The 22,977-nt window shown below is 36.2% G+C and overlaps 1 protein-coding gene and 1 long non-coding RNA gene across 2 annotated transcripts in view; one reads left to right on the plus strand and one right to left on the minus strand.

Annotated features, from left to right (window-relative positions):
• Nucleotides 1-22,977, minus strand: part of LOC119718394 (uncharacterized) — a 36,415-nt gene continuing 13,438 nt past the window's right edge. The window contains exons 2-3 of the long non-coding RNA XR_005269416.2: nucleotides 1,350-1,412; nucleotides 1-946 (exon numbers count right to left, since the gene is read on the minus strand). This is a non-coding gene — a long non-coding RNA (uncharacterized lncRNA). The remainder of the gene's footprint in view (nucleotides 947-1,349; nucleotides 1,413-22,977) is intronic.
• Nucleotides 5,043-22,977, plus strand: part of LCP2 (lymphocyte cytosolic protein 2) — a 32,396-nt gene continuing 14,461 nt past the window's right edge. Inside the window, exons 1-5 of the mRNA XM_005024955.5 lie at nucleotides 5,043-5,510; nucleotides 8,731-8,793; nucleotides 11,757-11,803; nucleotides 21,488-21,553; nucleotides 22,477-22,508. Coding sequence (XP_005025012.1) covers nucleotides 5,433-5,510; nucleotides 8,731-8,793; nucleotides 11,757-11,803; nucleotides 21,488-21,553; nucleotides 22,477-22,508 — 286 coding nt within the window. The 5' untranslated portion in view covers nucleotides 5,043-5,432. The remainder of the gene's footprint in view (nucleotides 5,511-8,730; nucleotides 8,794-11,756; nucleotides 11,804-21,487; nucleotides 21,554-22,476; nucleotides 22,509-22,977) is intronic.

Below are 22,977 nucleotides of genomic sequence, written 5' to 3' on the forward strand. Positions count from 1 at the left end.
AGGAAAGGAAAGGAGGAAGGATGGAAGAGTCTCCTACACAAGCGCTGAATGTGAATATCTCGGGCTTCGGCGCCACCTAAGGATAACCCCTGGATACAGATTTCCAGTCCCAGACAAATGTGAGTACCGCAGACAAACCCTTGCCGTGGTTTGTACAGGTCTTTTCCATTGTTTCCATTGCATTTGCACTGCTGGAAGTTCTTCTCAAAGCCATAAATTAAAAAAAAAAAAAAAAAAAAAAGCCAAAAGCCTTATCATCCTATAAGGCATGCTTTAGGAACTCATTTTTCCACCATTCTGAGGTGGACACTTTTCATTTGCCACTCCACTGGTGGCCACTGCAACATCTTCTGTACACTGCTGCTCATGTCACAGCACCTTCCACTTTGCTTCAGCTCTTCTCAGCTCTTCAGGGGCACGTGGGCAAGTAACTCCAATGTCAATGTCAAACCTGCATCTTCAATTAGAAAACCTGTTTGTTTGCTGGTACAGGTCTGTATCCAAAAGACACATTGCTAAACTCATTTCCATTTATTCTATTGACCCACTTAATTTTCTTCTGAGTCCCAGTACAGCTGGTGTTGTTGGGCAGTTTATGAATTGTATTGTACAGTCCAAACACAGTGCAGGAGAGCTCTTCAATCTAGAACACCTACTTTTCAAGTTTGCAGATGGTTTTCTTGTTAGCAGAACCTTTCACATCCAAAGGCCATGAGGACAGCTGATTGCTATTGCCCAAAGTCCCTATGTCCCTTTTCCTCCCCTTTTATCCAACTTTCCTTTCCCAGACTAAGTAAAAGATTATTTTTTTTTCCATCTTTTTTTTTTTTTTTTTTCAATAGATATTTCCTAAGGTCTGTTGTTCTCCTCTGCATCTTTTTTTTTTTTTTTTAATTAGACACATTATGCCACTTATGACCGTAACATAGTGGAACACAATATTTACCTGGAAAACAAAACAAAACAAAACAAAATGAAACAAAACACAGCATTATTGCTGCCATATCGCTAATTACTTTTTTTTTTTTTTTTTTCCCAATACCTTAGTATGCATTTGTATGTATCTTTCTGTTTTCTGAATAGAGTTTAGCTGCACTCTAGTGGTTGTATTTTAGGATTTCAGGCATTTCTAAATTGCCTGAATGCAAATTTCCACCTACTCAAATTAACACAATTCACTGGCAATCTCAGACATAGTTTTATTCAAACCTTACACTTTCGATGCAAGCAGGTGGGTTAGTATGCCCCTAAACTGCCATCCCCACTGAGGTGTCATATTTATAATGCAAACATCACATTTGTACGGTGCCAGCAGTTCACTGTGCTTGAGAACTGCAGTCACTACTTACACGTGTTTTGTGTTGGTCTGAGACTTAGCCACTAGGTGGGGAGGAAGGCTCGTCGTTCCATCCCTACAAAAGAGACGGGTTTTGTTAATTTGGAAAGACTCGGGTTGGGTCTCCTATTAATGCACAGATAGAGGGAACTCAAGGTTAAAACTTGACTCTAATATTTAAGGAAATAATGGAGATTTGAGGAGTAAAAAGTGCAACTCGGTGATCATTAAAGACAGCAGGGAATATATAACAATACATGTACAGTGGTGATTTTTAAAGGGTATAAAACCAAAGCATTTTTACATGTTACAGCTTGGGTGTCTGATTTTGCAATGTTAAAGAGGAAATTTAGGCTGGCAATGGTAAATATTCTTAGGATAAAAGAATGTAGCTTACAGAAAAGCTTTTTTTTTCTTTCTTTTTTTTTTTTTTTTTTTTTTTTTCTTTTTAAGAAAGTATACTTTAAAATCAAGATTGGGCAGGACAAAAGCAAAATGTTATAAAATCCACTTTGCTTTGGGAACATGAGGACCAAATCCATATGAAATTTTGCTTGATGAAAAATTTTATTTTGCTTGATGCTAGGAAGATTGACAAGTAAACTGAGTTTTTCTAGAAAAATAAACCATTTTGAAAACTGTTCAAAGTAAGCCCTTGATTCCACTTAAAGCAAGCTGCTGTGGGACAGAACACCACCAGAGATGAGAGAAATGGAAAATATTTAAGCTCTTTGAAGGCAGCAGAATGTGGGCAGTGTAAATTTCCCTCCTGCGCTGCCTGCAATGGTTAGATTCTCACATTTTCAGATGTAAGTTACCAGACTATCGCTACATCTGAAAGAAGTGTTCCATTGACAGCTCTTATTTGAAGAGGTACGTTTTTTTATGTGAAGGTTGTGTCACCGCAGGCGTTAACTATAAAAGACCTTATTCTTTAAAAAGAGTGAAAAAAGGTCAAAATGGAATAGGTATGCACCTGATAACAGCTGTAACAACAGTGTTTCTCAACATTTGAAAATCTAAGAGCTTAAAATCCATTTCATGTAAGATTGCCATCTGAAACATACAACAAAGTATACAAATTATGGAACAGATGTATCTTTTGCTACCACTTAATTGTGTTTTCATTTCTGTCTTCTCTTGCAATTTAATTTAAGATTTAATGACTAAGATTCAATCGTGATCATTTCCAGCAGACAGTGAAGATCGTCACCTCTGAAATGTAGTTAGTTATCAATCAAATTTCTGCGTGTAGCCTGTAAAACATGAGATACTTTCCTAGGAGCTCTCTGTGGCCTTGCCTCTTGGTTATATGCTCAACAACCCTTATGCTGTCTTTGCAGTCATTCTGTCTACCTCTATAAAAATCAGATGTGGCTGCTTCCCTGACATCCTCCCTTGCACTCCTACCCAGATCTGACTAGAGATTCTAGCATGTGCACTTCTACAAATGTGGACATTCAACATTTTCTTTCAGTTTCCTCTCTTAGTGGCCACCAGTTTTGGAATTGCCTCCCTCTGTGCAGAGGACAATGGAGGCAACAGGGACACTCTTAGAAACTCCCAATTCTAAAGGTAACAGCTGTGACTCTGAGGAGAGAAAGGGAAATAATAAACAAGTGGAGAAATAGTAGAAAAGTAAATACAGGAAGAATCGAAAGAGTGAGGAAGTGAAGTATTTTTTTTCCAGGATCAAGATTTCACTTTGTGAAATGTGGGATTTGCTACGTTGAATTTCTGGGCCGAAGAGAAAGGCAATTAAGAGCATCCTTTAAAACAACAACATTCAGGCTCTTGGTTGGGATAGGGGGCTGTGACTTACCCATGCTTATTTGGGAGTTGGGCAACATTTTCCATTGAAATGTTCAAATACATACAAGTTGGAAATACAATTTAAAATTGTTACAGTAATCTAGCAATATATCTGAAAATTCAAATGCAGAAAATTCAAAGTTATGTTTCCTCAGCAAGCCTGACATGGCCACCACATCCTATGTTTTTATCACATTACAAAAAGAAGTTCTAGACAAAGAGAAAGCTCAGTTACGTGTACAGTTGGGTTTTGCAAAATGCATGAAATATGCATGCATAATGTATGTACAACGACATACAAGGGATCCGAGCAAAATAACAATGATGAGATAAATGTGGCTCTCTAAACTAGGAGTTTGACCTTAAAGACAACTGATTTTCTCTTCTCTCAGCATCGGAATAAATGATGCTGTGTTTCTTCAACAACATGAAATAAATTTTGACAGGGCTAGTTAGTTTTATAATAGTACAAATAAGGTATAACATAGTTGATATTAGCTATTATGCTGGATTTGGGATGGAAATTGGATTCCAGAACCACATGGAAGATAACAAAAAGCTGTAATAGAATGAATGGTTAGAAATTGTAACACTGTCTTCTTCCTGTCTCTGCAGTAAAAGAAACTTGTTTCTCTGTTAAAAGACATGGTGTGTGATACAGAGTCCGAGATGTACACTATTTAATCTTATCTTTACAACTGTTGAAGATACACCATCAAAACTTTTAGTTTGCAGATCTTTTGTCACATGTTAATTTAATCCTATTTCTTCCCCAGATCTAGATTTAAAATGATGCAATGATGATATTTCTGTGACAATGTATGCATATGCCTCAGATGATTTATAATGGTCAGTTACTAAAGTAAGAATCAACAGAACACAGCTATATCATGTATTTGATAAATACTACACCATTTAGAACAGCTGTTGCAGTGGTTTACTTGTGGAGAATTTTGAATAACTTGCTTCCATAATTTCCCAAAATAATTGTCCTGAAAAAGGTAAGCTACTTTAAAGCAGACTATGAATTTCAAACGAAAAAAAACCACACTTATACTGTAGAGACTTGAAGCTGTATGTAACGAACTTGAAAATTTTGGATGCAATATTAGAAGGACTAGAAATAGCAGGAATCATAATTTCATTAGAAAGAGAAATTTCTCTTTCCAGTGCTTCTGAACGTCAGAACTATAAACATATTCTTTCCAATACAGAATGTTCACTAAACACCATCTTTTGTCCAGTCTACTGGAGCAGCTGTGAATAGTGATTCCAAGCATTCACATCAGTACAACATTGGTAGGAAGCTCCACATCAAGAAAACGGAGAATGGACAGGCTGCTTTTTTTTTAAACAAACAAACAAACAAAAAGTACCACCTCAAACAAATGGGTACATTGGGAATTGCTAAGTGAAGTCTCACCAACTTACTGAATAGATAATACATGAATTGGCTACACATTCAGTGTATATAATGTCCCTCTGGTGATTACAGTTATGTGGATTCTTTTTCAGACACAAAGTACTCATCAGAGGTATCTGAAAAACAGAGCTGGAGGGAGAAATGATGACAATATAATAATTTTTCATCTAATTTTGTCCAATCTTTAGTTTCAATTAAAAATAATCATCCCAAATTTGAGGGACTGAAAAATGCTGACTCTAATTCCATTTCCAATTCATGGTCAACTCCAACAATAACCTTTTATGGTTGTACAAATCAGAGAAAGCCAACGGAACACTTCAGGTACTGAGATACATTGAAGAAGTAAGTGAACATTTCCTTGTTTTGGGGGTCTTGCCAGGGCTAGGCTTGCATAGAAGCAGTGACGATCTGTGCAGCTATTTTGCCAACATTTTTATACTGTATAGAGTGTGTAAATATGCAAATATTTATGTATGCAATTACAAGCAAATAGGGTCTGTGGGAGCTTACTTATATGTAGGAGGCAAAGCATTTTCAACGTGTTGCTGCGCTTCCTTATTTACTTATTTATATTCAGACAAAGGAAGTGGTAAGGCTGTCTAGCTGACAACTTTTCTGAGAAGAGACCATTTTGTACTAGAGGAAGCAGTATCTCTCTTGGATGTGCTAGCAACGTTGTTCTGAAATTAAAAAAAAAATAATAAGAAGAAAAATTAAAAACAGAACTTGGAAAGAGTTGGATATTAGGCAAGGACTTACTCAGCTTTCTGGAGGTGGTCACCCACACGGAATATATGGCTGCTTCATCGATAGCACTGGCATGAGCATTCTCTAACTGCCCGGAGGAGCAAATTTACCATGGATCCACGAAACATTCCCTACCGTTCAGAGGTGGCTACGTGGAACCCAGATGAATTAGCAGAATATTTTAAGACGGTAAGTTTAACTGTGTTTCATCTGTGTATAAGGGGGGAAAAACTACTGTGACAGTGTTTGTTCAAAATTGACATGGCTTATGTTGGGCAAACTTGATGCAAAAATAAAAGCAAAACCACTGACAGTTAAAAAGCTGGGTGGGTGAAACTTGCAGATGAATCTTGAAAGTATATTTTAAATTGGGTATTAGAGAAAATGGTGGCTTTTCAGTGATAACATACACTTTACTACAACAATTGCTGATATAACATCTACTAAGAGCAGTGAAAAACATTATTGTATAAAAACTACAAGCTTCCTAGGTTGTCTTCACTGATTTTTCAGAAACGAGATTTTTTCCAAATTGCTCATTGTTTTCAAATGATCTTCTGAATGTCTTTGCTGATCAAGGCAACCATGAGAACCCATCCAGGAATATAACAGTGGTAGATAAATGTGCTTCTAATTTTTTTAGGCTTGGTTGAAAAACCTTTTGCCTTCCCTGCTCTAAAACTTCCTGGACAAAGCTCTTGGCTCAAGATTATTAGCCATCACTTTCATCCTGTCACTATTACTTTTTCCAAAGTTATTTTGTGTGACTAGCTAGGAACTACTGGTTATTTTGAAATCTCTTTCACTGGTGACCATCTATAAACTTCATTTTACAATGTGGAGAATTTTCCTCACTGATGAAATAGTTTGCAAGACGATACAGCAATTCCCTGCTGATGTATAACCTCTGCACAGCGATGCTGACACGTTTATAATTGCCCAAGAATGTGTAACTGAGTCATTTTTAATGAAATTTCATTTCTATGTTTTCTCTGCAAATTCCTCATTTTTCAGTTCACCTGAGATAATCTAACATTCAGATTGAGCAAATGGAAAAAAATCAAGCAGTAGGAAACATTGCTTGAAAATGTTCAACCTAGGGAACATTTTCAAGCCATAGGAGCATACCTGGTTCATTTTCAAGTGTTCTGTCAGACCAGTCTTGTAAAAAGCTGGAGCAGTTTGGGGCTTGATTTTGAAATCATTCTTTGTTTCAGAACTTTTCATGTATTTTTATTTTTTTTTTTTGAGGAATTGAGGCAAGTTTGAAACTAGATTGCAAAACTAGCTAATAAAGACAAGCAGATAAAAAGCAAAGTCCATGTCTACAAAATCTCCAGAGAAGTGAAACTGCCAACTACCTGCAAACCTCTACTGCTAGGGTGCAGGGCTTGGTGGCACAGTGAAGTGAAACAGAATTGGAGATGAGCAGATGCGATCATTATCAATAGTCAGCTTCAGGCAAGTAAGAAAAAGATTATGACACTGGTGCATGGTGGTTGGGGACACCATTTCCAAGAGACTCAACAAGGGAAATGGCTTCCTGAAAGAGCTGATAATTTCTGAGTACCTCCCCTCTACTGATCCAGTCCTGTGTTGTGTCCATCCTCCGCCCCCCACCCAAGACAGAGATAACGTTGGCATTCTGCTTTTGGAGAGGTGAGTCAGGGCAAATAGAGCTGCTTAAAATTGTTGAGCAAGTCTGTGTCAGACAGTGGTGTCAGCCAGCTCTGGGCTACTGCTATAAGTGACCAGATCCTTCTCCCGAAATTAACCCAAACAACTTCCCTTACACATATAATTGAAGGATCTAATGTTAGGAATGCTTTATTTTCGTCCAAATATACTTGGTTTGCAGCCTTGTGTTAAAGTCCAAGTTCAAGTCCAAGAGGAATAAGCATTTTTTTTCTAATTAATCTGAGATAATTGAGGGATGGTTTTCAAAGGTGACAATCACATTCAAATTTCTCTCACCCGAAGTGATTGGTCATGACACAGGGCAATGCTAAAATTTTAGCCAATTCATTGTCAGCTTACATGTTTGTATTAGCAAAAGCTAGCCAGCACAAGTCAGTGATTTATGTATCAATACTGCACTGTATTCCTGGTATGAAGGCCTCAGTTTCTGTCAAATAAGAATTTTTCATCCTTAATGGTAATAACATCTAATTTATGATTCTAGATGTGTTAACTTAGAGCTGATGTTAATGTAAATCGTGCATTCAAATTAGGAAGGGAACAGTAAAGAAACAAAACTTCAAATAATTTCTAAATACTTTTTTTTTGTGCAAAAGCAAAGATGTTCAAATTTGTAATATCCTGGGGGTTATATTTAACAGCTAAACAATGTCTTTCATCAGTTATTTTAAGAAAAAGAGATTAGGCTTCAAGCACACTGAAGTGTACTACCAAGTGTAGCAGTTGCTCTCTACTGCATGAGGACTTTTTGTTCAAAAAAGAAAACAAAAAAAAAAAAACAAAAACAAACAAACAAACAAACAAAAAAACTTAAGGCCTTCCTTGGAAATATTTAAGAATCATGCCTTATTAATAACGTCCATCCCCCTGTCCCCCACCTCGTGTCCCTCAGTTTACTGGAGGGAGTTATTTATCTTATATATAATCCTTATTTATCCTTAATTATCAGGAGCTTTTTTTTCTTGTGTATGTGATCAGCTTCTGAAATGCATGTCCTTGCCCCAGCTGCTACTATAAAGCATAATATCATAGAAAAGCTTTCCAAATATTATGGGTAATTTGCACGATTAACAAGCAATGCAAGCAATGTTTCAATCCACAAGAAGCAGCTTTTCAATAATGGGGACTGGGACTGGGATCAGGTCTTCATGATTCCAAGATATTAAGGCTTTGGTGTTTTTCACAACAGTTTTTCATTTCCTGTTTTTTTTTTTTTTTTTTTTTTTTTTTTTTTTTTTTCCCACAACTGTTCATCCTAGCCAGTACCACTGTTACGCATTTTCCAAATATTTCTTTGGACCAGGAAACTGCAAGGTGGCTTTTCAATGTGAGGAACTGACTGTTCTTAAAGGGATGAAAATACTCAAGTCCACTGAATGATCTTTGTCCAAAACAAAACAAAACAAAAAAAAAAAAAAACAACACAGTAGTTACAGAAGAAAATGAGCCATTTGTACAGTACAGTACAGTTTTGAAAAAAATTAATTAAATCTAAGCAGGATTGTGAGCTGCAGATTTTTTTTATTGGCTTTATACTGATAAAGAGTAAAAAGTATACTGTTAGCTACTGGGATTTCTAGGGCAGACAAGACATAATAGGCTGTAGCATACAAAAGGGTAACTTGAAGCATCTGTTCAAAGCTATTTGTATGTCTAAGTACCTTAATCCATTCTTATAATTAAGGGTGCAATAATCATCTTTTTTTGACAGTTAAAGTATAAGGACTGTGAGAAAGTTGTGAGAAAGCACAGCATAAGTGGACAAAGGTTTTTGGTAAGTAGAGTTGTAAAATTCCTTGAATAAAATGATTGTTGGGACTCCTCCTTACTTTGCACTGACAATTAGCTTGCTTAGGTGTAAATATGAGAAGTAGACACCTTTGGTAAAATCAGCCAGACATTTTGTATTAAATATGGAACATTGGGAACCCAAACACGTTGTTTAATACGCAAGTACTTTAGCATATTTTAAACAGACAAGAAAATTTTAAAGCCACAATCTTGTCTTGAATTCATCTCTTCCTTTATAGGAAATGTTTGTTTTCAAATACTAACTACAGAAAACTCACATGTATTAACTGTCTTTTCCTACTAAAGAAGATGCGGACTCTACAGTCAAGATTCTTTTTCTTTTTCTTCTTTTTTTCCTGCAGCAATATGGATAATCAATGAACTATAAGAACATCAAAACTAATAAGCAAAGTCCCACTGGGTCTATATCAGCATTGGTCCAGGCCGTACCAATGACTTGGCCCAACATTAGAAAAGCTGACAACTCCCACTTACATAGCTGTTGTTTTTCGGGTCTTAAATACACATCCATGAAGACGTGTAACAGCTTTTTATCATTCCTTCATTTCTATTTTATTTCCAAATATTGTTTATTCTATTTTCCCCAAAGGTAGGCATTTTGATCACCTGTAGTCATAGTGAAGAATTCAATGCAGATTTATTTTAAAACCTTCTTATTTTTTATTTTCTTGTACTAACGTATCGACCTTTCTGACACTGCATTGAAATACAACATAAAAAATGTCAAACACCTCTTGTAGGAACAGGATATTACACCTCCCTCCTACTGGGTGGAGTCAGAATTATTCAGATGTATGGCAAAGGATTTATTCTACCAACCCCTTAGAGATTCTCCTTAGCTTTAGCACTGGAAAGGGAGTTCTTGCTCAAGAAACATTCTGAAATACTGGAAGTCTGAGTCAAAAATAACAAGAATCGTGCAGTTCCTAAAGTAGTTTTTGTAATTATGTATTATTTCCAAGGTGCTTCTGTAAGTAAATAGCTCAGACTGCAGCATTTCTTCAGAAACTCCTCGTAGATTCAAGGGGTGTTTTTCTATTAAGTATCTACTGGTTACCACAAGAAAATTCCAGTTGAGATGTAGTAGGAATAAAACCACAGGGATTCCACATAACTCACTTTAATAAAATTCTCTAAGATTTAGAAGGGCAACGTGGCCCTTTATGAGATTTTTACCCCACAACATTTGTCAGGTTTATTGCCAGAAAAGAGTTCCAGAGAGAAACTTAAAAAGTCTTCAGAAAAATGAAGGTGCTTCAGTAAATCCTGCAGGACATTTCCATAAAGGGAGTACGTTTTTCCTGTGTTTTACTCCTGTGAATACACCCAGAGGCAAAATAGTTCTGGAAAGCACAGCTAGGATTTGTTGTGTCCTGTGAAGTGCAGATAGCATTGTAAACCAATGTGTAATTAGAAACCACTTATTGCCTGCAGTAAGAAAGAGAGAAAGAAGCAGTCTATCATCCATGTTCCAAAGAGGGTTTGCAAAGCTTTTCATTAATTAAGCAAAACACTTCCTCAAAAATTTTCATAGTGCACTGATCTGTCCTACACTTTGAGTGGCACAACATGATGAAAGAAGAGAGGGACCAACTCTCTCTGCAGGAGCATTGGTAAAGCTGGCAGCACTTGGCATATATCAGTTCAGGTCAGGAGTAACCTGTGTAGTGGGTTTACCACCTGACCTGAGCGGAACCACGACAACCTGCAATCTAATTGCTTCATTATGGCAGAAGGATGAATGCCCTCCACCACCCCACAGTTTTTAGAAAGACTTGGTAAAAAGTAAATGTATGTGAGCTTTGTTAGGCTGTTAAGGCTGCTCTTAATTCCAAGCAGTCCTCCAGCTACATCTCCACTACAATGTGATTTTATCTCCACTACAGCACGTGACTTTATATACACTGTGATGTTACAGATAGCTTCATAGCTCAAAGTTCTCATTTACTCTAGCAAATCATGCTTAATTTTAAAATGTAGAGTTTTACTCTCAAATTTTGCAATCTTGCACAATTTTGTCTGATTTTACCATGCAGACATGAAGAAATTCAATGTCTAGCTTATGAAGTCACTTAAATTTCTCTGTATTATTTCAACATATTTTAGCTATACTAAAAAGATGTGAAGCAAAAGAGCCTAAAATCAGAATCTATGTTAGGAGTCTGCCTTCCCTATCAGAAACTGTTTTTTTTTTAGGTCAGTTTACCTGCATGTTGCTTTCAAACTACAAGTGTTGGAAGCCTTTGAAATGTGCTATGCCGAGGAATGTTTTAGTTCCAGTTCTTTTCAGAAGCAAAGAAAGGATGGATATTAACCTGGCCTGTGAGTCAGTGTTACCACGGAACACCCATAAAGGACTAGATCAGAACCCAAATCAGAAGAGCAAATTACTTGATTTTTAACTTTGGACAGTCCCCTTAATTTGAGATTGATCCTAATAGAACAGCTCATCTGATAAGCACTGTTTTAAGATATTACTTCTCATTAGGAATATCTTTTTTTCTTTTCTTCTTTTTTTTCCAGCTACCTTTAAAACATTCTAGATACAGAAACACTTCTTACTAGATATGTGATGAATTAGTTTATTGAAGTCATTTGTGTGCGAACAAATAAATGTGGTGTTTATTAAACTCCTATCTAGTTTGATACAAGTGATAGCAACATAAAATAAAAACCAATATCCAGCAAAACTAAGAAAAAATATAGAGGGGATTTTTGATTAAAATGAATTCACTTCTCTTATTTAAATTTTACTTAATAGTGAGCTGTTGGGTTGGCAGACTGTTATCTTGAATTACTTTCCTATGTACTTTATTTATATATCAGTTGAAAATTCATGCCGCATTTTTGAATATGCTAGCTTCTCTAAGTCACAGGGTATTCTGTGGACAAGTTTCTGATATATACCATATGTTTCCTTTGCAGAACATGTCTGAAAATGATATTCAGAAATTTCCCAAACTCAGAGTGCCGTAAGTAAAAGTACCATTTAACATTAAAAACCATCTTAACTGATGTGCAGTGAAAACACATAGCAAACATCAGGAAAGTGATTTGAAGTGATTAGTTAGAGCCTTGTAAACGTACTGTATGAGGAGAAAAAGAAGAATGTTCCAACATAAAAATAAAGGAGTGTTGTCATGATAGCTCAAGTGCAATGAAACAATATAAAAAAATTGTCTGTGGGATGTTCAAAAGAACTCATCCATGAATTTTTTTTTTTTTTTTGATAGCAGTTACACAGAATCATTTTTTTTTTTTGAGTTTTACCTTGAAAGTATGATTTAACTGTTCACTGCTTAACTGTTGACTCTCAATCAAAGAAAAATAAAAAAGTCAGATATGTACACAAGATCTGAGGAGTTAAAGTATTTTTTATCATGTCCTTTTTCCTTTTAGGTAGACATTAAAAATAAATCAGACTAGAACATTTAATTTAGTGTTATATAGTTTTCCTTTGCTCCTGTGAGTTAGGCCTTGAAAAAGTTTTGAACTCATCTCAATAGCTTTCACAATTTCATAGAAGTTACTAAAGAACAATAGTACCATTAAGTCAATACCAAGTAACAGAGATACTAACTTTTAGTATTTCATGATGGATGAAGGACATTATTTTGCTGTGAGTTCTCAAGCACATATTTAATCTGGAAATTAGAAGGTTCCTAACAATGAGCTTGTCCTAACATGGAGCTCTTCATGGTGTTCTAAACAAAGAGAAAAGAAACCAAAGTCGTTCCAAAATGGCTATTCGTGCTTTGCTTATTTCCCAGACTCCCTCCCCTCTCTGCATATTTTAATCTTGCTAGGGGAGGCACAGCCTACTTCACTTTTTTCTGATGCATGACAGCTTGTGTAAAATGTTTTGGTGAAGCTAAAAATACTGAAATAATTTGAAAACCAATGTGGTCTGTCACATTCATGTGCTCACAGTTAAGCTGGTTGCCAGATCTGACAGCAAAAAGTTACCTCTGTTCAGATCAGATATGCAAGGACTTGAACTTGAAAGCCTCCAACATGATGTGTTTCTTAAGATGGTATCTATGTTTTCACAGAATTAATTTCCTGATAATAGGGACTGGTGGGGCTTGATGTGCTAGTAAGTGAGCCCTGATGTTATAAAAAAGATGCCCAGATGTTTTGGCGTTTCTGAACTAACTGTCAACTCAGCAATATTTAACTATGGCTGGCGAGACTGAGGGAACAGAGTTAAACCAGATTGTCTGTGGGAAAACTCCCATCACTATACTGTAAAATACATTGGGTGTAATTCCCTGATAATTTCGCCCTCTTTCACAGTCCTTTGACAAAATTTCCTTGTGTTCTCCTTGTTCTAGCTTCTAATTTTGACAACTTTTGATGATGTCCTTTCAAATTCATAAGTCTAAAGTGGTCAATGCATGTCTTACAAGGACGTGAGATATTTTAATGTCACGGATGAATAGTTAAATTTTAATAATATGGAGTTGCTCATAGCTCCTTTTCTAATCACTGATATATCAAAAGTGCTCCGCAAATTCTATTTTCACAGTCCTCATACTATGTAACACTCTAGCAGAAAGCCAACAGCCTTTCTAGTCAGATCTTTTGGGTTTCTCAACAAGAAGAGAACCTGAAACCAAGAGCTTTAGAAGAGCAGTGAAGCTCAGTTCACAACCTGAAAAAATGAATGAATAAGTAAAATAATAAATCTGAATACACTTGTTCTCAGCTTTTTCCACACTTACCAACAGGGAAACAATTCACTAGAACATTGTGAATATACATGGAGAAAGGATACTTTGATATGTGATCCTCCATGTATGCCACTGTTTAAAACAAGAATTTGGAGCTTCAACAGGGAAAAGAAATGGTTGTCATTTAAGAGAAAGAAACAAACAAATAAACAAATAAAATTGGTGTGTAGAAGATCTGGTTATTTCTTTTAATTCATTTCAGTACTTCAGAACATTAATTTAATTACTTCAGAACCTCCTTATTATTCTCACCAAAATGGAAAGTGCTTCCTATTGACTTCTAGACAACATTCACTCCTTATGTTTAAACCATAATGGAAAAATCATCTAGTAGGAAAAGTTTTTATACAACCTGAAATGCAAATGAGCATATTTTAATTCCAGAACCTGATCTGCTTAATGGCAGTGCTGAAATCCAAGCAAATTCTGCAGAAATGTCTCAATATAAATAGCAAGTGTTGAACTTACAGCTTGGGCTAGAGGTATAAATAAACAGCACGTATAAAAGAGAGATCAATCTCCGGTAACTTTACCAGTGCTATGCTGACCTACATGTACTGAGAATACAACAGCACTTGCAACTGTACAAGGTTTGCAAACCACAGCATATATTGATGCAGACCTCCTGAGCTGAGTATGTGGTTTTACAAAATAGATACATGTGAACAACTCTACTGATCAAGTTCTGAATGTAACTGTGCCATTACTTGGGGATGATTCTGTGACGTTTAAAGGAATCTTTCAGTGTCCAGGTAGGTAACAATTGTCATTACAAACAAAGTATGATGGGCCATTTTCAGAAACTAATAAACTCCACTATTTTTTCTTATTATTTAAAGAATTGTTATTTTAAACATTAAACTTCAGCAGTGATGTTACAGGCTTCTGTCTTATTTTTAAATACCAAAAAGAATGTAAATATTATTTTGAAAATTAAAGTACTTCATAAAATCTTTAGAACTCTCCATTAAAAGGCCTGAACTCTTTGTTTAAAACTCTGCTAAATATATATATGCATTTAAATATACATGTACAGGCACATGTGTATGTGATGCATCCAGACAATTATGTTGGTTTAGCCAGATTTTATTCTGGCTATTGTTTTGCAGGGAGAAAATTTGAATGGACAGTAAGTCTGCATGGGATTCTCTGCTCCTGTATAGATCACACATGGATTTTTTGAGGGATCTTAACCAACTCCACAGTCCTTTTACCATAGTAATGATTCCCATTCTCATCTGTGGTCACCACCAAGCTTTTCCTATGTCTGCCAGAGATACTGAAGACTCCTGCACAAAGTGATCTTGACTGGCCTGGATGAGGAAACTATGTCAAGTGTCTATTTAAGTGTATTGGGGCATTAAATCTTGTGGAGGATGGAAAATTAAAACTGAAGACTGATTTTGTCAGGGACAAAACTTAGAGTTGTCCTCACATTTGAATGATGCATCCAGTTATGCCAAACAGAGCTTTATGCAACTGGAAACCTAAATGTCTTTCGTTCCTTGCAGTATCTGGGCCCTAAAAACAAAACAAAGCAAAACAAAACAGAACACACAAATCTGAAACTATTATTCCATTTGTGGCTTTTCTGATAAATATTCAGTTTTCACTCCCATTCAGAATATATAAAATGATGATGCTGTCACTGTTTGAACACTGCTGAAGTTCAGAAAATTAATTTTGCTTACTGGTATATTTTGATTTCATGTGCAAATCTGTCTTTCATTCTCACTTAGACAGTAGACCCAAAGGTCTAGCTCAGGCACAAGGTCCCTAGGTCCACAGGCAGAGTTCAGCTTCACTCATCACTTTATGTTTACCCTTTCCCTTAGGTGAGGGAGGTGGATAAAGCCACACGGTTCTTCCCAACTCAACGTTGTCATTGAATTGCTCTGAGTGGACATAGGGAAGAGGGAGTAAAGGGAGGTTCTTGGACTGGCTTAAGGCTCCAGTTCAAAAGGCAGCACTTGGACACATGCTGATCTTCAGATGTCTCCTTCAAGTAGCTTGATGAGCTGGAGCCATAATGAAGATCTCATATGATCAGTTTGATACTGTAATTGCACAAACATTTGAAAAATCTCATGCAAAGAAAGAGGATAAACAGTGACACTGTATATTGATAATATTTGTAACAGTGGTGTACAGACAAAAGGGTGATAAACGTGTTTCTGTTGTTCTGTTTTAAATAATTAACCATTCTATTAACTTGATGTTCTGTTTTAAGAATTAATATAAACAAATCAGAAACCACATATTCAGATAGGAAGTAGCCAGTTACAGCATCCAAGTGACCTTGATTGTACCTGAAATGATTTAACCCAAAGTCACATTAGGATTATAAATTTTTAGGTACCTGATAAATGCTTTGAACTGGTTTTAAGAAAAGCTTATGGTTTTCTACATGTCCCTTCCAGAGCAGGTGATCCAAGAGAAATTAAAGGCTGTCTGGTAACTTTTCTATAGCTAATTGCTTATTTATAACAGTAATTCAGTTTTAAGATTCAGTTGTCTTTTTTTTTTTTTTTTTTTTTTAATCATACTCAGTATTTAATCATGATCTTGTAAATCTTTGTACAAAACTATACCATCATCCTTAAGGCTATCATAAGACATATTCTGTATGCAAATTATTTTGATTTAAAAAAAAAGTTAATAAGAAAGTAGTGCTTAAACTCTAGCTCAGTAGAAAATGTCACCCCAGACTATTTCTATTTGAATATATATGTTTCTATTTTAAGATGCAGAATATCAGCTTTAAATTGCTTGGTAACCAAAAACAAACAAACAAAAAAAAACAAAAACCTTTTAAGAAAGCCTAGAGGGGAAGACACATGAGGAGTGGCTGAGGTGGCTTGGTTTGTTCAGCCTGGAAAAGAGGAGGCTGAGGGGAGACCTCATTGTGGTCTACAGTTTCCTCATGAGGGGGAGTGGAGTGGTAGGCGCCAATCTATTCTCTTTAGTGACCAGTGATAGGACCCGAGGGAATGGTGTCAAGCTGCGACAAGGGGAGGTTCGGGTTGGATATCAGGAAGAGGTTCTTCACTGAGAGGGTGGTCACACACTGGAACAGGCTCCCCAGTGAAGTAGTCACTGCACCAAGCCTGTCAGAGTTTAAGAAGCATTTGGACTGTGCACTTAGGCACGTGGTCTGAAATTTTGGGTAGACCTGTGCGGTGCCAGGAGTTGGACACGATGATCCTTGTGGGTCCCTTCCAACTCGGGATATTCTATGATTCTATGAATATAGGCCATATCATAACAGTTTAGGAGTAGCTGCTATTCTATCAAAAGACCTATGTATATCTATTCAGGTGATCTACGCAGATACGCAATAGCACTGATGAACTATCCTTGAAGACCTGATAGTGCATGATTACACATGGTAGAACCCAGTTTGCAGGTTCCAGACCACAGAGGATTTTCCCTATTTCAGTTCTCCACAGATCTAGTGGAAATCTATGCCCCAGGATATGTCCATCCATTATCCCCAAAGCTGCCTCACTGCTGCAAACCTTTAAGCAGCAGCAAAATTTGGGCCAAGTAACTTACTGGTAAGAACACCTAACATACTTTCCTCTCCCTTTTCCCACTCAGAATCTGAAATAAATAATCATGACACGAACATTAGCTTTAGGGATTGGGTTATCATGAACCTAGCTGTCATCCTAAATAAGAAATAGCACAGCAATTAACCTAACAATTACTTTGGTTATTAGCATCTCAGCTCATTTGCAACCCATTTTCTTCAAATATGCAGTATGATTAACAGTTGGCATTTTTGTAAACTGTAGCGTTGTTTCTTCTCAAGCTCATTCATACTACTCTTGTACTTTCTACATTTTACAAAAGACCCATTTAACTTAATTTTAATAGCGCTATGTTAATATACACACCTGAAGCTTGACAAACAACACATTGCATCCTGAAAGAGTAAGTGGTACACTAGTAAAACAGGAAAGGGATATATTTCACATGGAGCAGACATTGACTAGCTGTCTTAAGCAGTAAATGAAACTCAGGCACTAAGTGAAACTCAGACCTAATTAAGAGGGTGTAATCAACATTTTGATAATAAATCTAATGAAACAAAGGGCCGATATACAACTTAAGGGACACATGGAGCTTTCTTATTGCTTACTATCACTATTGGCAGTCTCAGAAGGTCATGAAGTTTATTCTTTTGGATAACAAATGTGACTCTTGACTGATATTTGAGCCTGATGTTTTAGAGACAGAACATGCCTTGCTTGATGTGATCACAATTAATAAGCAAGGAAAAGCAAAGATCTCACTCAAAGTAATGTTGGTGGTTGTTCAATACCTGAACCATGATCTATACACCGAAGTTAATCTTTGCCACTCTTATTGTTTACTACCTTGAGCCAAAACACTTACAAATTTTCAGTAAGTCAAGGTATTCATGCAGGCTGTTGGTCCATTTGGCTATTCACAGTGGCAGACTGATGACAAACCTGAGATTGGAGATTTTTCAGCCTTGGTCAGAAAGCTTATGACATATCCTGTAGTACTTGTGAAAATGTCCAGTAACAAAAAAGAGCACCACTGCACTAAAGTATGTAATTGCTTCTGCCAGTGCAAACATAGTGTGTGGAGTTCTGAATGAGACATATTCAGAGCCTACAAGTATGGCGCAGTCTGAAGGTTACACTGCTTTCAGGAGAGTAAAAGTTGCAATCCTAAACATTAAGAAATCTACACAATACCCTTCTCTTTTAAAAAGGTACACCTGGTACACCTTGAGTAGAGGTGAATGTTTGTGCACACGCTCTCTCGGGCAGGATGCTAAAGGCAGTTGAACGGTTTGCAAGTTAACTGGCACTCAGTCTGTTTGGAAGCCAACATAATAGTGCTGTATCTGCCCTAAACACTCTTCACTCAAAGGCCGAAACAAAGACTTAATCACAAGCTACACTCTTGAGAGTGTTCGGTACATGCAACTTCCTGGTCTCAGAGGACTTTGCCCTCCTTCTGTCTCATCTGTCCTAAGTCAGTGTCTTAATATGGGTAGGACGGTTTCTGCTCAGGGCAACAACATCTACAGTATACAAACAAAAGCCTTTTTCGGAGTACTGTTTTTTATTTATTTATTTAAATTTTATTTAATTTTTTAAACTTCCTGCCAGTTTTAAGCTAAGTGCCTGTTGGAGGCGGTAAAAAGAGAAAGAGAAGTCTGAGTAACATTTTCTGCAAGTACTGTTGCCTTATCCTGTCTTATCATCCACTCCCACAACTCAGAAAGCAGTGTGGTTTTGGTACTTCCTTCCTCACATGGCTACAGACTCAGCTGCTCAGTGCACGTATCTTCTGTAATAAAGCTGCTTTTAAAAAGTTACCATTCTAAACTTTTCTTTCTTTTCTTCTAGTAACCTCTGAGACATTAGTTTGAACTATTTTAAATAAACTTGAATTGAATACTACACGCTGTACTTTAAGTAGCAAATTATTTTAACAAGCAACTTTCCCTTTCAGTTCTTCCTCAGAACTGGTTGGTGTAAATCCTCATAGCAGCCAGCCCAGGTTCAGTCCAGAAAGCTTTCAAACATTCAAGTCTCATTCATACCTGTGGAAGTCTGAGCTAAAAGAACTACCAGTTCTAAAACCTGTAGTCTTTACTTCTTTAGCAGAAACTAAGCACTATATTATGAAAGATCCTTCCTCAACCTCTACTACAATAGCAAATTAGCCACACACAAGTTCTGTAATCCACTTCTCTACAAAAGTAGACGTCCACATAGCGCACAGTTCACACCAAAACATTTCCTGATGTTTCACCCGGAATCTATTATTCACATAGCAACTTCCTTATCATCTGCAGCAGCAGGAGATTACTTGTGCAGAAGAGTGAGGACTGCTTAGGGGAAAAAAAAAAAAAAAAAAAAAAAAAGAGAGAGAGGAGCCTTGGCATAGGACTTGGCAATTTTAGTCCTCTATACAATTTGTTTGGGTAACATGAGATTTAATTTAATATGAGATTAATAACTAATTTGTTTGGGTATCATATTTAGAAAGCTGTAACACTGTAATCATTCTTAGATTGTTAACATTTGTACATGTATTTATTTCAAAAGGAGCAAGTACGACAAATTTTTATAAAAATCAGAAAACTGCAAAGTACTGTCTTAGAAAACCAAAAAATATTCTTCCTCTGCCTTCCTATTTTCATACTTATCCCCAAGTCCCTATCCCTAACATCGAATTGCTGATTTTTATTGTTTTCAGACAATATAGTCATAATTATTGGAATTTGCTTGTTACCTGATACTTGTTGGCAGCTTGATCTGCCTTCACAGCACTTTCCACAACCTGAATTTCAGTAAAGTGCATATCAGGAAAGCAACAAGGGCAAGAGCACAGATATTCAAAATAAAAGAAAGAAATTTTGCATGGTTGAGGTTTAAAAGAATAGTATGTTTTTGCTGCCTTAAAAAAAAAAAAAATCATTAGAGGGCTTGAAAGCTTGTTTTACTTAAGTCTCACTCCAGAAAAGCAGTTAGACATGAGAGATGCACAAACGAGCTCATCTGGAAAAATGTAGGGGTCAAGGTTGGTAAGTAGCAGAAAAAAAGATATGAAACAAGAAGAAAAACAAAATAGACTGGTAACTGCCTGGCAGTTGCAAACAAACAACAATTTTATAATACTAATATAAAGTTTGATCGACAAGATTTAAGATCTACAGACAAAAAATAATCTGTACTAGCAAACAATAAAGTTATGGTTTTACAGAATGTAGAATCTAACATAAACGGATACATTTGTTGCCTGATTTTTTCACAATCTGATAGACTTGAATAATATCAGCTAGAAGTAAAATGGGGTATTTTCAACCAGATGTGTGTAACCCTTTTGCTTTGGCTGTGACAGGACTTACTGAGTGGGACTTTCCTAAAAAAAATAATAATGAGAATACTATGACTCATTGTAAGCTTTCTTTGAAATAAAAACTTTCTTTGAAACAAAGTAATCAGCAATGTAAACTTCATTACTAACAGAGCAGGGTTGTATTGCTCTCAGTGGCCTTGATTCTGTTTCTCATTAATGACAGAATCCTGTAACCCCAGAGTTGTTCTCAGGAACTCAGTGACTATAAAAACCTTCGCTCCCAAGTGAAGGGATTGATGCCAGCAATAAGAGTGCATGTTCCTGACCAAAACGTCTTTGCAGACTGTATTTCACTGGTTGTTATTCACCTCACTGCTGTACACAAACTGTGCATGAGTTTCACACAAACACATCAACTTGGAAAAATCTCCCTAGACATCTCCCTGTACCCTTTATACGCTTCATAAATATTTCTGCCCTGCCCTGCAAATGTGTTATAACATGAAACTGAATCAGCCTTTTCACCTCCTTTCTTGGAGGGATTCCTTCCTAGGTACATCCTGGCTGTGCAGGGAAGGAGATGAAAAGAATAGTCACAGAACCGCATTTTATTTCTGCTTCTGCAACCATAGGCTTAGAAGAAGCTGTTTCCTCAAACATTATCTGCTTTTTCCATGCAAAATAATACAAATGCAATCACTACTATTTAAAGCAGTGTTCTAGTGTGTGATGTCTGCCACACCCAATGTTTCTATGGCTTGCTGAGTTTAATGCTGATTTTTAAATGTGACCCAACAATATGTTTTGTTTTGTTTTTTTTTTTCTCTGTAAAAAAGTTCAGCTTTTAGGTGGATGTGCTATAGCACAACTTTGCAATAAGGAGAGAAATTCAGTATTCTTACCACATACTAAATAATATGTACGAATTAAAAGATTTCATTTTGTAAAAAATAAGGGGAAATGGGAGAAAAGCAGCCAAGAAAGTGACCGACAAGTTCCAAGGATTTAAAAACAAACAATCAACAAACAAACAAACTAACAAACAACCACTGTTTTTGTGTCTCTTTTAAACAGAATTGTAAGTAAATTAAGTCAAGAAATAAACAGAAATGAAGGAAGGATGTCTTTCTTTCCAAAATGGTAAGTGAAAAGTCATAGGACTTTCTTTTTCAAAGTTTTCAGCCATATCTTTTTTGTACTGTTTTCTGTTCAATCAATCATACCTGTGTGTTGGAGGGACCACCTGGAAAGTAGCAAAATAAGACTCAGTTTTGTTAATGTTATTTGTTAAAATTAACAAAGCCTGAGCTCATGAACAGTGTAGATACTTCTGCAATGTCTGAAACCAAGTAACATATAAATTTAATATAATTTTACATCTGAGTAAATTAATCTTTAGGAATCTATAAAGCTTGGGCACATATCATTACATTAATGAGTCATCATTAACACATGTCAAAGAATCATATATCATTGTACTGTAAAATGCTTTATGATTTACTGAATATGATATTCTGGCAATAGGATAAGAGCAAAAAAAATGCAATGATGTTGATTCTTTGGGTGGAGGAGTCATGAGAAAAGAAGAATTTCTATTCATGTATCACAAAAATCTAAGTCTGGCCTGGTCTACGTGACATGGCTTTCAGTCATCTGATGGCATGACTTTGTACCTTTGCATTAGCTAGAGTTTAAAACTTGAATTGAAAACCATAAAAATACTTATCAGTGCTACAAGCATTTATGAACTTGACTTTCAGCAGCTCCAGTGGAATTATTTAAGTTTACATTTCAAGGACTGATGCCCCTAGTAAATTTATTTACTAAGTCCACTTTTTTCCAAACACTCCACCTCACTGACTTAAAACTTTTTCAAATCAGTTTAGCCAACACTAGGATCCTGTGTGTGAAACAGGTATTTTGTGCAGAGTTAAACTCACATATCTAAATTTAATTTTACTGTTAAACCTAACCATTAGCTTTATTAGGATATATTTCAGTATACTTAAAACATTTAAGAATTGCAATCGGAAAGAACTTATTTGTTTGCATCTTTGTTATAGGGGCCAAACACAAAAGTGTCCTGAAAATCCAGGTAAGTGTGATAACAGGTAGTCTGTCTACAAATATTGTATAAAAATATTGAAATATTAAGATAATCCTCGCAGAGCAGAATAAGTGAAACAAAACAATACAAAATAAAAAAAGGAAAAGAGAGCATGAAGAAGCAGAAAATTGTTGGTGCACTCTGCCAACAAGGATAGCAATTGTAGAACAACTAAGAAAATATTTTTAAGAGAAAAGGTGGTGATGAAAGAAGAGAGCAGAAAAATTTAGATGAACACTCCCAAATTTCCTTTCTGTAACCCAATGCATAACATCAGTGCTTATATACACATTTGTTTCAACACTTCTGTCCCCTGCACCCACTCCTAGAAGCATTCTACAGAAAAGGGGCAAGCTTTCAGATGTCTGACATGCTCTGAACTTTCATTTAAATTATTTTCTTATAGACCAAAAGCACTTAATACTTCTGCAAGATACCATGCTCTCTAGTCCTACTG

Source organism: Anas platyrhynchos, chromosome 14, assembly GCF_047663525.1.
Source record: "Anas platyrhynchos isolate ZD024472 breed Pekin duck chromosome 14, IASCAAS_PekinDuck_T2T, whole genome shotgun sequence".
In the NCBI taxonomy this organism is placed as follows: domain Eukaryota; kingdom Metazoa; phylum Chordata; class Aves; order Anseriformes; family Anatidae; genus Anas; species Anas platyrhynchos.